Consider the following 16370-nt stretch of genomic DNA (forward strand, 5'->3'; position numbering starts at 1 on the left):
ACTCATTATCATCAAACATTGGTCTTATCATCTGCGCGGTTATTATTTTGTAGCTAAACAAGTCAAAATGTATCAGTGACATGTGGTGATGCATGTAAATATTAGCTGAACACTGATGTCAGTGCTCAATATTTGCTAATATTAGCTGAGTGAGCTAAAAGAACAAAAGATATTTTAAAGAAGAAAACACTGAATTAGCTGCTTCACTTGATTTAATTGTTTGCAGGAATGTTTTTTCATCATGAACACATATACAAAAAAACAAAACACACTCACGGACATTCATATCAACACAGTGGAAACACGTTTATATTAACAACAGGAAGAGTCCGTTAAAAAGGTCAATGATTTAAATCACTGACAAGTATAAAAAAGCATAATTTATGACTGATGGCTGATTATTGATCAGTCATCTTCCCCCACAGGTCAAAAGTCAGTCACTAGAAGACCTCTTCCTCCTCACAGCCATAATCTGGAACAGTTAATACATCGATCAATCAATTAGTGACACGGCTCTGCCCTGAATGCAGCTCTAGTTTATATTTTCAGAACAAATCTCACCTCCAACCAGCCGCAGGGCACTGACACACTCCTCCTCCACCTCCTCTTCCTCTTCCAGCAGAGTGGGAGGAGAGATAGCAGCAGGGGCGGGACCGGGATCGGGATCAGGCGTGACGGTGGCTGCCAAGGCCTGTGCAGTATCCGTTGTCGTGGCAACAAGGTTTTCAGCCTGGAATCAGTGTGAATATTTCTGTGATGTGTCTGATCAGGTGAAATGGGCGGAGTCAGGTGTGGGTGGTTACCTGCAGAGAGACTTTCTTCTTCTTCTTTGATGTGGATGATATGAGGAGGCGAACTCTGAAGCAAAAGAGACTCACAACATGAGAAAGTGAGAAGTGATCTGCTCAATAAGAGACGATTAATGATCCTTCACCTTTTCCCAATGACGTCAGCGCTGGTGAAAAGGTTCACGTTGGCTCCAGTGGGCTTCTTACGTCGGCGAGGAAGTCGTTTGCGTCCGGCTGCAGCACTGGTGTCAGAAGAAGCCCTGCAAGGACTGCTGCCCCCCCCACTTCCTTTCCCCTTGCTGTTGAGGTGTCGCAGGACATCGTAGTTGATCTTACTGGAGATCTTCTTCTTCTCCAGCATCATCTCGATGGCCTCGCCTGCCGTTGATGCTTCCATGCGCTCCCTCTTCTTCTTGGGTTTCTTGGACTGAACAGACATAATTAGTTCTGGGTTAAACCTCTTTGGAACATTCTGTGTTCTGTTGGTCACTCACCTTCTCCTTGTAGGTTCCCTGTTCTTTCTCTTTCTGGATCCTCTCTTCCTTCTCTGGAAACAGCCAATAAATTATCAATAAACATGTATTCTTGTTTGCACACGGTCCTCGTGTCTCACAGGAGTGCAATGTGTGAACCAAAGTGCTCACAACCTGTCTTGACCACAGAGGTCAAAGGTCAGATGAACCTGCCAGAGACTGAAATGTTGGTTCTTTTTTATTTGTCTTCCTAGTTTAATGCAGAAGATGAAGTGAGGACACTGACATTTGTCTGTGGGGAAGAGTGTCCTGACCTTTCTGCTCTTTTAGGTACTCGGCATTCTGCTTCATCCACAGCTCTGTCTTCACCTCCACCTCCTTGTCGTTCAGGATGTACTGTGGGAGGAAATGTTCAAGGAGTCAAGGAGATTCCGCAGCCTTTCACAATAAAGGCACAGGTGGGCGGGTCAACACAGAAAACTCAAGAGAGTGCAATGACCTTCTCAATCTCCTGATCATCGATGCCGTCCAGGTCCAACTCTTCCCCCTTTAACTGCTCATCTGGAAAACAACATGAGACCGTGAGAAAAACTCCCCCGTATTAGGTTTGGTCTTTGACGTGGCTGGTTCTGGTCTCACCCTCCAGCTCTGTGGCTGACTCTTCCAGGTCCTGCTGGAGGTCCAAGCTGGCCACACTTGACAAGTTACCAAGGATGATACCCAGCGGGGGGCCCTGACGCACAGACTTCACCGTTTCCTTTAGCAAGTCCTCCTTATGCTCACCGTCTTCTGCTTTCTTGCCCCACCCCTCCTGCTCTTGGATTACATGACACAGGAAGTCCTGTGTCAGTTTTTGGGCAGCAGCTTGAACTTCATCTTCTAGTTCCATGGGGTCAGAGGTCACAGACATAACCTCAGCCTTTGCAGGGTCTGAAAGCAGCAATGAGACCTTTAAAAGTTCTTGCCTGTGGAGATCAGAATGAATGAGAAAGAAACGGACCGCTTTCTTTGGTGAAGGTGTTGTACATCCCTCTCAGTTTGGGTCGACTCTTTTCCAGTTCAGTCTCTATCTCGTCCTTGTAGCAGCTGATCTCTCCTATCAAGATGAGATGGATTTATCATTATATATAACAAAAATAATAACATTTGAAGTAAAAATGCCCCGATCTTCACCTGATCGGTGCCCCTGTGCCCCAGTACTGACCTTCCACGTCATCCAGCTTCCTGGTCAGCTCCTGCTCCAGCTGCAGAAAATGATGGACTGACTTGCTGATGACTCTCATCAGACAGCAGGAAGTCAGAGGTAGAGAGACTTACTTGCTGCATCTTGACCTTGTGCTGTCCAGCTGTGAAGGAGGGGGGGTCACATTCCTGCTCCAGGTCAACCTTCATGAACTCGTCAATGGTCAGCTGGCTGGTGGGTGTGTCCTCAAACTCTGTTAATCTGAGGGGAGTACATGCTGTGATCTCTCTTTTGGATCATCTACTGTCACGTTGATGAACTGAATTTATACTCGGCTGGGATGTAAACATCTACAGGTATTCCTGTCACTGTTACCTCTTCCTCAGAGTGGTCTGGCACACCTTCACCACACTAATCACATCCTTCACTGTACGACGAAACTTATGCATCCGTGCAGCTACCAGGAGAGCTGAGAAGACATGAGGAGAAAGGAGGAGCTTCAGGAACACAAAAATGATTAGATTTCCCACATGCTCCTAGATTTATCCTATACCTGCTCCGCAGAGTCCAGAGGGTCTACGTCCTGTGTGCATCCAGTCTCTTTTCATCCTTTGAACCAGACGTAGAGCCGTCATGGAAACCTCGTGAGTCTTCACACCAAACTCCAACATATGAGCAAAGCGAGGGATGTAGAGGCATGGGTCTGTGGAGAAGTGAGGCACTCAACAAACCAGGCATCCCAGTTACAGCCAGGCTCAGAGAGAGAAAGAAAGAGCTAGAACCCAGCCTTTGCTGTCAGAGTGATCTGCTTGATATAAAGTGTGATAAGTATGTGACTTCATCTGTGGTTGTGTCAGTAGTGTCAGCACAACGACCGTGCGGCGCCATGTCGCCCCCTGGTGGCGCAGCGCGGTGAAAGCGGTCGTGGCAGCAGTAAAATGGCGTCTGGAGACTCGGGCAGGAGCTGCCATCGGCGTGTTTGTCGTTAACCACGGAAAAAGCATCCCTCGACAGTCAGACAGGTAACTACACAAATTGGCTCGTGGCTTTGGTTTCGAACGGTCCGGTTGTTTGGGTGTGTCGTCGTGGCAGCGCTATTTGATGATACCGCAGAGACGCTAACAACAATCGCGACACGATCGCTCTGCTCGTCTGATTATTGATTTTATAGTCACAGGTCGGTTCCTGATTGTATTATCGCCACTGGTGACGGGTGAACTGTGGTCCATCCCGATTCAAACCAGAATGGCGTGGGCTGATGTGTTTGGGTCCCACTAGCGAACAGCTAACTTTACCTCGAGAATATTATGGGAGCCTGCAGAGGTGTTGCCTTGGCTTAAAGAGAAACGGGTCTGATCCAGACCTGGACTGTTTCCAATGGCGAGATTCCTCACATGTGGTCAGGTTTTGTTAAAATAAATTGTCCTGTAACTAGCTAATGAAGCTTGTGATCCGCTGTGGTAGAACCCAGACCCACCGATGAGAACCTTTCATGACAGGATTTACTGGTGGCCACAGATGAAGCTTTAATCCGCACCAATCTGATCTGGATCAGATTAATCTGTGTCTGACAGGTCATCATGCTGTGAGGTCACCACCGTGCTGGGAGCAGGACACGGAACCAGGTGACGATGGCCGCTGAGCTCATCTCCACCAGCCTCCCTCGCAGTGGCGAGGTGGAGGTGAAGAAAAGTTTCATCCAGCTGAACGAGCTTGAGCCACCCACAGGAAACCACGACCAATATGATGGCAGGGAGGCAGGTGGCACCCAGCAGGACTTTAGCAACAGTGAGAGAGAGGAGAGAGACGGCTGGAAGGAGGTTCAGCCCACGCTTAGAGAGAGGTCAGCACCTGTCAGATGATTCTGAATGTGATTGTATAAATGTGAACCCTGTGTGAGTGAGATGAAACCTGCTGAAGTTCTGAAACCCTTTCTTGTTTTGGTCAGGAATGCTCTCATGTTCAACAACGAGCAGATGTCTGATGTTCACTTCATCGTTGGACCTCCAGGAGAGACTCAGAGAGTTCCTGCTCATAAGGTACAGGAACCTGGGCAACCTGAGATGTCTTTACTTTTACTTTAATGTTTAATGAGGCTTAAATGGCCCAGACGGCTTCTGTTGGAGCTCGGTTAGCTTGTGTAGCATCTCAGGTAGCCTCTATAGTAGCTCGGGCATGTTCTGTAGCAGGCACAGATGGTTCTGTGTGACAGGGCCATGTCTATACTTTTTTTCCCAGTATGTCCTGGCGGTGGGGAGCTCTGTGTTTGGAGCCATGTTCTATGGGGATCTAGCTGAGGGAGAATCGGAGATCCACATCCCTGATGTTCAACCAGCTGCTTTCCTCATTTTACTGAAGTGAGTCTAAAGGTCCCACTGTCTTCAGTTAGGTCATCAGATGTGTGTGCGTCGGTTGGTTACTGCCCCTTTTTTGCACTCTGGAGTTACGCTGGACCTTCTCTAGAGGGGCCTGAGGCCTGTCGGCACTTCCTTAACGGAGCTGGACTCAGGTGCTGTAGCTTACTGAGCCAAACCAAACCAGGCTGCTAGTGGAAAAAGTGGTGACTGTGCAAGTATGTGTTACTCTGTGTTTGTCTGAGTCTTTGCGTGTGTGAGACATATTCCTGTTTTGCTGCCACAGTTGGTCCAGCAGACTCTTGCTGAGCCTGATTTCTGGGCTCTGTCAGCTGTCAGATGTGAGCTAATGTCTCTCTCTGGTGTGTCAGGTACATGTACAGTGATGAGATCGAGTTGGATGCCGACACTGTCCTCGCCACACTCTACGCCGCCAAGAAATACATAGTTCCAGCTCTGGCGAAGGCCTGTGTGAGCTTCCTGGAAACGAGTCTTGAGGCGAAGAACGCTTGTGTGCTGCTGTCTCAGAGCCGTCTGTTCGAGGAGCCTGACCTGACCCAGCGCTGCTGGGAGGTTATCGACACTCAGGCTGAACTCGCTCTGCGATCTGACGGTTTCTGTGATATTGACCTGCACACGCTCGAGATCATCCTGCAGAGAGAATCCCTGAACATTCGCGAGGCCCAAGTCTTCCAGGCGGCGCTGCGCTGGGCCACGGCTGAATGTCGGCGCCAGGGTTTGGTCGGGACAGCGAGGAACCAGCGCACGGTGCTGGGCAAAGCTCTTTATCTGGTCCGGATCCCCTCCATGACGCTGCAGGAGTTTGCAGATGGTGCCGCACAGTCAGATGTCCTGACCCTGAAAGAGACGCGGGACATCTTCCTGTGGTTCACGGCCTCCAGCAAACCCAGACTGGAGTTCTGTCTGGCGAAGCGTGTCGGCCTGTCGCCGCAGAGATGCCACCGCTTTCAGTCGTCGGCGTACCGCAGCAACCAGTGGCGCTACAGGGGGCGCTGCGACAGCATCCAGTTTGCCGTGGACAGACGCATCTTCATTGCCGGGCTGGGCCTGTACGGCTCAAGCGGCGGGAAGGCCGAGTACAGCGTGAAGATTGAACTAAAGCGGCAGGGAACCGTTCTGGCCCAGAATCTCACCAAGTTCCTGTCAGATGGGTCCAGCTGCACTTTCCCAGTGTGGTTTGAACACCCTGTTCAGGTGGAACAGGACAACTTTTATACGGTCAGCGCCATCCTGGATGGAAATGAGCTGAGCTACTTTGGCCAGGAGGGGATGACTGAAGTACAGTGTGGGAAAGTGACCTTCCAGTTCCAGTGTTCCGCTGACAGCACCAATGGAACGGGGGTACAAGGAGGGCAGATCCCTGAACTGGTGTTCTACTGCTGAAGTTGACCAAAGGTCTGAACAGTCATGTAATCGACATCCAACTGCTGATTGGTTTTTGTGTGGTTGAACATGAACATTAAATTTAACATTAAATGTTATTGAACCAAAATGAGTGGGATGCTTTGATTCTCCTGTCTCTAAATGTTATTAAAAACCTTTAAAATGATGGTGACCTCACTGATAAAGTAAAGCTGAAGAAGGCGAAGGGCTCACCTATAGCGGGAGCGTTGATGCAGAGCTCTCGAGCCAACAACAGGAAGGTTTTTCCCAAGATGTAAACATTGACCTGAGGAGAGAAATCAATGACCACAGGTTCCTGTCAGCACGTGAGCAGATTCCTTCAGCTCTGGTCAGTCTTACCTGCAGCAGGTCGCTCAGGTCCAGCAGCATGTCTGACACACACAGCTGAGGAGAACACGTCCAGGTCACTTCACCACACACACACACAGAAGCACACAAGGATACGAGGCGTCCCTTCAGTGCGACAGACCAGGTAGAGGCACGCAGCGATGACGTGTTCCGTCTTACGTCCTCGTGTCAGATGTTTACTGACCACCATCTTGAAGAAGTTGAAGGCCGTGTCCAAACAGTGTTGGTTCAGCTGCAGCTGGCTGCCCAGGTGTTGGATCTGACGCTTTCCTAAACACACACCGAGGTCATTGCGTGGTCGGGTAAACACAACGGCCGTGTCAAAAGGTTTCCAACCATTTCACATCACCGTTGTGGAACGTTAGACGCAGCAGATGAAGCTACTCACCTCCCTGTAGAGTCTGAGCTCGACTCTCTTTCCCAACACTGGTGTGAAAGCCAGAACCAAGAAGCGGAGCTTTAACTGGACCTGGACACATCAAATGTAAGATAATCACCACAGAAACTCTAAAGCTACAACAAACCCACTTTTAGCTCAACTACAGAACCATCAATACACACTTGGACTCAGCTGCTGCTAGGGGACATCATCTGCTGCAGACCTGTGTGGTCAGACAGGAGACCACAGCTGTGGTAGAGTCACACACCTCACACATATAAAGGGAGAGTCGGTCCCGTTTATGTTGTGGAGGGGAAAGATTTACTGCTTTTACCCCAGTAAACAGTGCTGGAGACATCACAGTCTAATCACAGTCAATCAGACACAGCTTGATCGGCTCCTGGACTACAACAAGCAGATAATCAGCTCACCTGGCTGCACTGGAGATGTGACTTCTGCAGCGTCAGTATGAAGACGGCTGCTCTAATAATCAGGTGAGCGAACTAATGTAACCCCACCGCCCGACTGAGTAAAACAGCACATTTGTTCCTCGGACCTGAACTGTTAAACTATTTTATTATCCCACAGACTCATCTTTGTCTGGTGGTTCCAGCTCAGAAAGTGCTCAGCTCAAGGTCAAATGGATTTAATGGCTTATCTGTTTTGTTAGCACATTTATGAGAGATTCAAAAGTGATCCTTTCCACTGTGTGATGTGACAATCTCTACAAGGAGAACATCTTTGGTTGTGACAGATTTGAAATTACAGGAGGTTAAAGCTCTTCAGTGATCTCTGGTGCCTGTTTCAGGTTTGTCAGAAACGGCTGTTCAGTCAAAGTGTCGCGACCGTTACTTGTGGATCCACGTGGTCTCAGGACGGACTCCTCGCTTTGAGGCTGTAGGTCAGTAAGAGGTTTCTCACACAGACCTGGGCTCTTTTTCCTTGCTTCACTCTGCTTCCTCATGTAGATGACCATGGCGTCCACTCTATCAGTCAGCAGCTGGCCTCACAATGTGGTTACACAATCCGCACCTCTAAAATGGATGGTTTCACCATCTTCAGAGCTTCATACTACTCCTGCTTCACTCAGAATCAGGTAGCTCCACTATGGACAAATGGCTAATTTTGGTTGAATATCACAGGAACTGCTGTTATGTCCTCTAGAACGATGAGGTGTTCACCTTCAGATTTAATGTCATGGTGCGTGATGCTCATGGCCACTGGACCAACCAGCCCGTGTCTGCAGTCTGTTCAGGTTTCACTTTATCAGACAGGGAGATCATCTGTGAGGAGGACTACATGGAGGTTAGAACGTGCTTGTTGGCACAGAAAACTGAAATGATGGTTTGACTGATGCATTACTGCTGACCTTCAGGTCAACGTGAACCGACAGTCCACGTGTGAAGGTGGAGATACTGGACAAACGTGGCAGGCCGCATTTGCTGAGGTAACGTTACAGCAACACAAGTGAAAAGGGACGACTGACAGACTGTAGACAAGCAAATTTAATAATGAAGGGAACGCTTTCACACAACTCAGATCTGGAGGAAAGATTCCAGTTAAAAATTCAGTGGTTGTATGGTGTCATTCATTTAGAACCAAATAATGTCAGAAAGATGAGTAGAACCACTGGACTCAGTGAGGACTGCATTCAGAATCCTCAAAACTCAGGAGAACTGAGATAAGAGAATCATTCAGCTCCTGGGCAGTCTGGGGTGACCTGGAGGATGCAGGCATCTCCTCCTCACTCTTGACACTGTGCTAGACAGTCTACCTCCCAGTAGGTCATATCCATGGATGAGCCATCCTGAAGAAGCTGAAGCTCTGAGCAGCCTCTGTGGGCTGTTGATCTTCATGCTTCCATTAGTGATGAAGCTCTGCTAAAATGCTATATTGCTATAAGAATCAGAATGACAGGTGAAACGTCTTCAAGAGAAGAAACCCAGTCCAGTTGACAGAGAAAACTACCTTGGATACAATGACCTGGATGACTGAGAATTTACAGACGTTATCAGCAGAGGAACATTTGAATTGTGGACCAGTGTTTCTGCCTCTTTACTCCAGCTGAAGTGTGTTCTTCAGGCCCAGCGGATGGTGAGTTCTGTGTGGCAGCTGATGTTCTTGCGTGGGGACGAACAGGTTTACTCGATGTCTGTTAGTGAAGCCAAGAAACTGGGTTACAGTCTGACAGCCTCGGCCCAGAGGTTGGTGCTTCGAGCCCAGTACAATCAGCCGCAGGCAGAGATCAAAATGGTGAGTTAAGACAGAAATGATGGAAACGACCCCACAGTTTAAAAGTTTCTCACAGTTTCTTTACATTCACCATCAGATAGAAGAGGTCCCGGTGGAGGTCATCCGGGTTTCTCTGTTTTTCAAGAAGAAGCTGATGGTACTGATGCTTGACATGTCCATGGCGTGTGCTGTCAGTAAGTTCTCAAACATGAGGCGCCCCTTATGTGGTCTCTTAACACTTCTAACAGGCTGTTTATTTGTGCAACAGATTCGAGCTCTTTCAAAGATGGCTGGCTGCTTTTGGAGGTTCCTCAGGTTATGAGCCCGCTGGTTGGGGAGGGAGTGGACTATCAAAGCAACAGCATCAGGCTGGGGGTGGATGGGATGCTGCTTGAAGAATCCTTGGCTGCAGCCAGGGGCATCCGTGTGGTTCAACACGGACAAAAGATCCAGATCGGGGTTCCTTTTGGGACAGAAGGGGGTTACAGGAAGGTTTGTTCCCTGTAACTATGGTGGACAGATGGATAATTTACATGCAGCTGGTATGAAGTTACAGCTGTGATGATGGTTTTTACCCTGCAGAGTCTGGTGGTAAAGAACTCCTACAAAGAGACTTATATGATCTTCCTGCTGTACGAACACATCTTCTCAATGCTGTATGAAGATGGTAGTAGCATCGACACGAGACACCGCCTGCTAAGAAAGCTGGGCACGCCCCTGATCTGCCATATACCCTTCACTATTAACCGTGAGTCAGCAGATCATTGATGTTCTCACAGTATGTTCACAGGCTCCACCCTGCAATATATCGAAGATTTAAATGGTTCGAATTCTGTTTGTTTCTTTAGAAACTGTTGCTGACAACCAGGTGTTTAGCGTCTACCTGGGAAATATCCCGGTTGATGTCGTACTAGAGGACCTCTGGATCAATGGGAAGCAGCTACAGATGTCTGAAAAACTCGGCTACAGCATCAAATATTCCGTCCACAACAATGGCAGCAAAGCTTATCAGCTCCAGCTGCCTTTCAAAGACTCGGTTGTCCAACAGATGGTGAGAATTGGCTAAGGCTCTGAGCCACTTCTGACCTGTTATTTCATCAAGCATGAAACTGAAATGTCATTCTTCAGCTTCTCTGAACTCAAAGTATCTGATGCTATAAATTTACGTCAGACTACACTGAAGAGAATAACTTCAAATAAAGTGCTACAATAAGCATAAAATCTGTTAACAGTTAACCCAAAACCAACGGGGTGAACTTTTAGTTAGTGGAACAGCCCAGGTGATTTAGGTGTTTAGTTTGGCAAAACAAATCTCCAGTATTTCCTCATTAATGGTAATTTGGTGACGTTATCTTGTAAACGGACTAGTTTAAAACATCCAGTTGAAAGAAAGTGAAATCTCAGACTAGCAGTGACCTAATAATTTTAAAGTGACACTGACAGATACTTTGTTAACAGTACCTGGGTGAAGGTGTGGTGCAATACTCCATAGATATAAACTTCACTTTAACCATCATGCCTCAGAGGGAGTCGTACTACCACCAAACCACTATCACAGCACGGGTCTTCGACGCCTGTGAGTATTTTTTATTTATTTTAATTTTTTTTGCGAGTAAATACTGGCTGAAGCCAGTTGGGGTGATGCTGATTTAAAATTCAGAGTTCTTATAGTCCCTCCAGAGATCACAGCTCAGTGTCTGGACAGAGCAATTGTCTTCAGTGTGGCGGGATCATCTCAGACTCAGACTTTGTGGGAGGTCGGGGTTGACAAGACGCCCCTCACCAGTGAGCTGGCTGTCCAAAGAGGGTATCTTCTCTCTGTTCAAAACCAAAAGACTGTTCTGGAAATACCCCTGTTCTCCATTGGATATACCTATGAAGTAAGACTCTTTGGTCAGCCATGGTTGTGCTTTGTTACTAAAATTTACCTCCCTCATGGACCAGATGTTTGTAGATGTCTTCAGTGCATGGAAGCAAAAGTAAAGTTTTCAGTTTCATGAAGCCGACTTAACTATTGGCTACCATCTTCCAGGAAATCAACCTGTCAAACTTTTATGCCACATTTGAACTACTTCTGAGGGATCCCAAAAGTCTGGCGGTCCAAACATCCACATCCAAACGCTGCCTCTTCAAAACCCAGGACATGATGGGTAAGTTCTGTTCATTGCTGTAGCCTTGTGATTCCTTGGATCAGAAATGGCTGCTGTTGACCCTCTGGTTTCAGTCTGTTCTACAGATGGAACCATGACTGTGGTTGCAGCTCTGTCCTCAACCTGGCCTTCAGTAAAACCTGAAAGAACCACCCTTTTGGATCCCGCCTGTGTGCCCAAGCAGACTGATGGATCTAGAGTCTTGTTTGAGTTCAAAGTGGACTCTTGTGGGACCAAAAACATGGTATGAAAGAGACATTTAATTTACAAAATTCTGTGAGTTTTCATATGGGCCATGAAGGCAACAAACTTCACCCAAACAGTCGCACCTCTGTGATTTAGTGATATACTCTGTAACAGTCTTACACTGTTCTCATACCAGAACCTTTAAAAAAATTAAATTAAGGCATTGCCTCTGAAGTTCTGTTTTGTAATGGAGAATCATCTGCAGGTCGGGGACACCTACATGGTTTATGAGAACGAGATCTTCCATAACAGGCAGCTGATACCAGATGGACCAAACTTTATTTCCAGAGATTCCAATTTCAAGTAAGAAAATGGGTCCAAAATCCTAAATGTTCCAGGCATGCTGAAGCTTCATTGTAGAGGATTTTGGTGGTGACGACTACAACCAAGTAAATGTTGACTGACCCAATCTCCTTTTCCTTCCTGCACACTTTTCTCTTATGCTTAGCCAACTTCGTTTCATCTGTCCAGTTAGTTTTTGGATCAATCTAATGAGCTCCTTTCCTTTTACTGATCTGCCAATATTGATCAGCTGCCAATTGGTCAATATTTAAACCCAACTCCAGAACTTTGACTTTCTCTTCTAGAGGTAATTGGAGAATAGACATGATGCAGTCAGACTGATGCCACACTGTCAAAATACATTTGACCTCTGGAGAAAGTGGTAGAACTACGGCTTTAAATGCAGAACTGGATCATCTCGTCTGGTCTTTGCGTAAATGGCTAAATGGATCCACATACGCAGATCATAGTCTTGTTTCTAGAGCACACAGCTGGTAGGTCCCGGTGGTCCTGCTGGGACCTAGAGGGAATGATAAACTGTGTTTGGATAGGTTGACGGTGAGGTGTTTCTATCCGCTGAGTGGAGTCAACAGACTGTCTGTGGACAGAACTTTCAGATCGGAGGCTCCTGGATTTGGATTAGTCGACGTCTTCAAGAGTCTTAAAGGTTACACTGAACAATCCAAATTGACTTCGATTAAATTTTTTTTAAAACAACAAAAAAAACACTTTCTTCTGCAGATCCAGGGAATCGACCTGCAGCTGAAGGGTGTGTGATGGGGAATACTGTCAATTTCCCCTCCCACAGAGTCCATCAAACCACAGCGTCTGGGGGAGTTGGGCACCAGTCCAGTCATCGCGGAGACACAGACAGACAAAAGGCTTCACAGCCCTCCACAAACTATCTGCGCCATCCTGAAGCTTCTGGAATTGAAACCCACCAAGTTGCTTCAGAGGCTTCATCTGGTCTTTACAACTTCCACAATCGGGAACAACAAGCAGCTGGCCTCTCCCACAGTATTCCTCCTGGATATGACCGCCTGGTGGACATAAGCCTCCAGCTGTCAAATCTCAGCACACAGAACTTAAACTTTGTAGTTCGTGGTGAGAATATGGACTTAACTGATGCCACCCTAGCCATAGATTCAGGTTCTAGCAAGGTGCCTAGCCATCCAGTTATTGGACAATTGAAAATTGACTCGGGACAGTCTGAGGCGTCAAGGCTTCTTGGTCCAACCAGACAGGTTAAAAATATCTGCCACTCTTGCCCCAATAACCCCTCCTCTGTTAGTCTAGGCCATAAACAACATCAAGACCCACAGGGTCTAAAATTAGACCTTGGAATGAAAACGCAAAACTTACAAAAAAGACTTGATATGGAGTTCAGTCTCTTTGGGTCGCCTGATGATGGGAACCACTTGAACAGTGAAGGGACTCGTGGCCTTCAGCATCAGTATATGCCTCTTCACTTCCCTGCGCAAGCTCAGCACAGTCCAGGTCAGTCTGGCAAACGTGAGACCTACCCTTCTGGTAAGCCCCAACCTACAACACTACAAGGTAAATTGGACCCACTGAGGTTTGCCAGCCGTGAACAGGTGTCTTCTGCAAGGAGTCAAAGTGAGCAGAGCCTGGAAAGACCAGGGTCCACTGAATGGAGAAAGACTAATGCGCTTTATTCAAAGGTGCACAATGTCAGAGTCAAACCACCAAGCAGATTTGTTTCTTCTGTTAATACACTCCGACAGAAACCGATGGTTCAGCCCCTGAACTCTGCATCCACAGTTTTAAGCAGCCAGGAACACGTGGCTAATGGGGTCTGGGAGGGGAAACAAGTTCAAACCACTGACTTGGATCAAACTTCAACCACTGTGTCCCCAAACCAGCAAATGCCCCTTCACAACCCAGTGCATTCTCCTTCAAGCCAGAGCCTCTTCTATCAGCTGGCTGGGACAAAATACGATTCTGCGCTGAAAAATGTCCAGGCAGCAGGTAGGGTTGGGACAGCCTTATTCTAAATCACACTGCAATTCTTGGAAGGGTCCAGGTTTAAGATATAACTGAAGTTCTGTCTACACTAAAATCTTTCTATTCATCTCCATTAGCAACACCACAGGTCGGAGCGAGACCCCCAAGCTTCAGAACGGAGACCAACGGTCCCACTTTCGGAAAAGGTGAAAACACTGGGCTCCACATAGACCTTCATGGGTTGGCTGGCTCATATGTTGCAGGCCAGACCCCCTCAGGCTGCAGTTCTCAGACTGAAACCAGCATTCACCAAGGCATCATCAGAGGTACTCCTCACAACTGTGCCCAATCCACTGGAACAACCTCAGTACAGTTTGCCTCTGGTTTCTATTCTCTCCTCAAACACGACTGTCTCTCTAACAGTAGCTAGCACAGCCACATCTTTACAGGCCCATATAGCATGTTTCCCCACAGCTGCAGTCAGCTGATCAATATTTTACCATTGAAGATTAATATCAGGAGTCACTTTTAAACTTGAGTATCTGTTTACTAATTTAGGGAATGTAGGTCCTTTATATTCAAGGAAAATGATACAAAATAAATTTTATAAAGCTGTTACATGTCTGACTGTTGTAGTGGATGTTTGAGTCAGATGTGACCTTTGTTGGTGCAGGAAGGTGACTCGGATGAAGATAGGAGACTTTGAAAATGTCCAGAAGATGCATCAATAAAGCTTCAGCTTGAAAACACTGGGATGGAGTCTGACATTACTAGAACAGTATATTTGATAATTTTACTAGATTTACTCAATTTCAGTTGTAATGACATGATTAGGAGTGTTGGGTAAAATCAAATCAAAAAAGTCTACAGAAGTGGTCATCAAAGAGCAACCATGTGCTGCTCAGAGCTGATGCAATGCTTTTAAACCATTTTGGTGATAATCTGATGTATAGAAGAGTCTGTGTCCATCTGTCCCCATTCTGTTCAGCATCAAACATGAGTCTCTACAGCTCACCACAGGATAATCTTCACTAAAATAACTCACTTTGCGTGGCAGCAGAGACGGTGGAGCTGCTTCTGAATAAACCCAAGTCCCAATGAGACCAGCAGGACGTTTGTCATGAGATGCAACCATGAAAGCAGAGGACGTTTGCTGGTTGTCTATCGACTAACGCAGCTGCATTCAAGGTGGACGAATGGGTCTAACATCCAAAGACGACCACCTTAAATCTCATTCATACTGAAGGTTAACTTGCTTCCCCTGTCCCACACAAACACAGAACATGCAAACAGGCCCAGGGCTATTGTGATAAATCAGACTAATGGTTTACAGGCAGGAAGACAAAGGAGAAATGATTCCTCAAAATTAAAAACTGAAGCGGGATTGGAATGGGATTGTATTTTCTCAGACTGAACTTTGTAGATGTTCTGATTAGTCTCCTTATTGCTCCTTAAAACCTTGTTTGTAGAAGTAGAGAAAATGTTTCTCGTACAACTGTCATACAGATGAGTAAAGGTTAAAGAAATCCTCACCATCAGCAGAGACAAATTGACCCACAGCAGATGAAACTCCTCCACTTCCCTCAACAAACTGGACCTCGGACACAATGATGTTATCTTCCAGAACCGCACCACAGTCCGTGCACACAGCACTTCCCCTTGCCTGGTCCACATCGATATCTGAGCCTCCGCAGGTCCTGCACACCCGTGAACTCATGATGGAGGTTGAAGGTCAATGCAGCCTGGAGGTTAGAAAGGAGGTTCTTCACTTGCTCACAGATCCTGACAGTAAACAATCCCCATCTTATTAATATTTCATCCGTTGAAGGCGCTGACTTTTTCAAGCTTGGGTAATAAAAATAGTAAAGCACTTGTATAGGGCACACTTCCGCCAAGCCAGCTTTAAAAGAACTTCCAAGTGTTCTTACTTTAATGGAGGTTGTTTCACTTGAAAGCATAGGCAACATTGATTCAATTGGCTTGGCTTTGTTCATAGGTCAACGTCCCTCCGGAATCATCACAATTTAAGCGTCTGCTCCCTGGCCCATTGTCAACAAACCCGTTATTCAATTTTTTTGTGTTATTTTGCTAACAATGAAATGCTGGCCGTCACATGATCACACTGTTGGAGATGATCAGAAACAAACTCACCACAAATAAAAGCACTTATCAGAAAAAAATTAAATACGATTAAAGCGGTTAGTTGCGCGACGGTCTCTTTTCTCTTCCTAAACTCATTTTATTCCTCCTTACGTTGAACCCACAAACACTCGGTGACGCTTATTTAAACTTCGGACGGTTAACGGAATCAATCATTTTAAAATAAGTGTTTTCGCTGTTGTGTTTTCTTCCTGTTGGGCTCTATAGTGACGTCAGCGTGCTGCGCGGGCGGGAGTATTTCTTTTTACGCATACATTAGTTGATGGAATTTAAATCTCAGTTAATTTGTTACACATTAATCTAAACCAACGTTCTATGACCAAATGTGGATGAGAATTGAATAAGCGTGAGTTACATTTCATCACTATCGGCCTCTCCAACTCGA

The 16370-nt window shown here is 46.6% G+C and overlaps 3 protein-coding genes across 6 annotated transcripts; 2 read left to right on the top strand and 1 right to left on the bottom strand.

Annotated features, from left to right (window-relative positions):
- Positions 1 to 194: 194 nt before the first annotated feature.
- On the bottom strand, positions 195 to 16221 carry LOC130516037 (transcription factor IIIB 90 kDa subunit-like). 2 transcript variants are annotated; one of them, XM_057016790.1, is made up of 19 exons: positions 15977 to 16221; positions 15359 to 15567; positions 6960 to 7040; positions 6668 to 6841; positions 6563 to 6594; positions 6416 to 6488; positions 2998 to 3147; positions 2820 to 2913; positions 2579 to 2705; positions 2466 to 2505; positions 2262 to 2357; positions 1901 to 2191; positions 1761 to 1822; positions 1576 to 1657; positions 1283 to 1335; positions 935 to 1215; positions 804 to 858; positions 562 to 730; positions 195 to 472 (listed from the first exon to the last, which is right to left on the bottom strand). In XM_057016790.1, exons 2-19 carry the CDS (start codon positions 15540 to 15542, stop codon positions 441 to 443), a joined length of 2076 nt encoding a protein of 691 aa, XP_056872770.1. In that variant the 5' UTR covers positions 15543 to 15567; positions 15977 to 16221; the 3' UTR covers positions 195 to 440. The 2 variants fall into 2 exon arrangements, with proteins under 2 accessions (XP_056872770.1, XP_056872771.1); XM_057016791.1 differs by lacking the exons at positions 15359 to 15567; positions 15977 to 16221 and adding an exon at positions 7133 to 7259.
- On the top strand, positions 3173 to 6311 carry LOC130516042 (BTB/POZ domain-containing protein 6-B-like). Of its 2 annotated transcripts, none has more exons than XM_057016804.1 (5): positions 3173 to 3466; positions 4019 to 4287; positions 4393 to 4483; positions 4683 to 4801; positions 5170 to 6311. In XM_057016804.1, exons 2-5 carry the CDS (start codon positions 4076 to 4078, stop codon positions 6200 to 6202), a joined length of 1455 nt encoding a protein of 484 aa, XP_056872784.1. In that variant the 5' UTR covers positions 3173 to 3466; positions 4019 to 4075; the 3' UTR covers positions 6203 to 6311. The 2 variants fall into 2 exon arrangements, with proteins under 2 accessions (XP_056872784.1, XP_056872783.1); XM_057016803.1 differs by having other exon boundaries at positions 3175 to 3466; positions 4000 to 4287.
- On the top strand, positions 7335 to 14575 carry LOC130516035 (uncharacterized). 2 transcript variants are annotated; one of them, XM_057016787.1, is made up of 20 exons: positions 7335 to 7444; positions 7539 to 7585; positions 7759 to 7851; positions 7919 to 8046; positions 8115 to 8255; positions 8326 to 8397; positions 9033 to 9203; positions 9280 to 9376; positions 9451 to 9674; positions 9765 to 9930; positions 10031 to 10233; positions 10641 to 10758; positions 10854 to 11062; positions 11215 to 11332; positions 11407 to 11576; positions 11784 to 11881; positions 12412 to 12527; positions 12602 to 13849; positions 13963 to 14031; positions 14499 to 14575. In XM_057016787.1, the coding sequence occupies exons 1-20, from the start codon at positions 7419 to 7421 to the stop codon at positions 14504 to 14506; spliced, it is 3522 nt and encodes a 1173-aa protein (XP_056872767.1). In that variant the 5' UTR covers positions 7335 to 7418; the 3' UTR covers positions 14507 to 14575. The 2 variants fall into 2 exon arrangements, with proteins under 2 accessions (XP_056872767.1, XP_056872766.1); XM_057016786.1 differs by having other exon boundaries at positions 7336 to 7444; positions 13963 to 14151.
- Positions 16222 to 16370: the final 149 nt, after the last annotated feature.

This window comes from Takifugu flavidus, chromosome 19 (assembly GCF_003711565.1).
Source record: "Takifugu flavidus isolate HTHZ2018 chromosome 19, ASM371156v2, whole genome shotgun sequence".
NCBI lineage: Eukaryota > Metazoa > Chordata > Actinopteri > Tetraodontiformes > Tetraodontidae > Takifugu > Takifugu flavidus.

Coding starts and splice junctions, on each gene's coding strand:
- LOC130516037 (XM_057016790.1), bottom strand. CDS start 15,542: ATGAGTTCACGGGTGTGCAGGACCTGCGGAGGCTCAGATATCGATGTG. Junction 2,506..2,578: donor ACAAGGTCAAGATGCAGCAA/GTAAGTCTCTCT, acceptor CATTTTCTGCAG/CTGGAGCAGGAGCTGACCAG. Junction 2,358..2,465: donor GAAGCTGGATGACGTGGAAG/GTCAGTACTGGG, acceptor TCATCTTGATAG/GAGAGATCAGCTGCTACAAG.
- LOC130516042 (XM_057016804.1), top strand. CDS start 4,076: ATGGCCGCTGAGCTCATCTCCACCAGCCTCCCTCGCAGTGGCGAGGTG. Junction 4,484..4,682: donor AGAGAGTTCCTGCTCATAAG/GTACAGGAACCT, acceptor TTTTTTTCCCAG/TATGTCCTGGCGGTGGGGAG. Junction 4,802..5,169: donor GCTTTCCTCATTTTACTGAA/GTGAGTCTAAAG, acceptor CTGGTGTGTCAG/GTACATGTACAGTGATGAGA.
- LOC130516035 (XM_057016786.1), top strand. CDS start 7,419: ATGAAGACGGCTGCTCTAATAATCAG. Junction 7,586..7,758: donor CAGAAAGTGCTCAGCTCAAG/GTCAAATGGATT, acceptor TGCCTGTTTCAG/GTTTGTCAGAAACGGCTGTT. Junction 8,047..8,114: donor CCTGCTTCACTCAGAATCAG/GTAGCTCCACTA, acceptor TATGTCCTCTAG/AACGATGAGGTGTTCACCTT.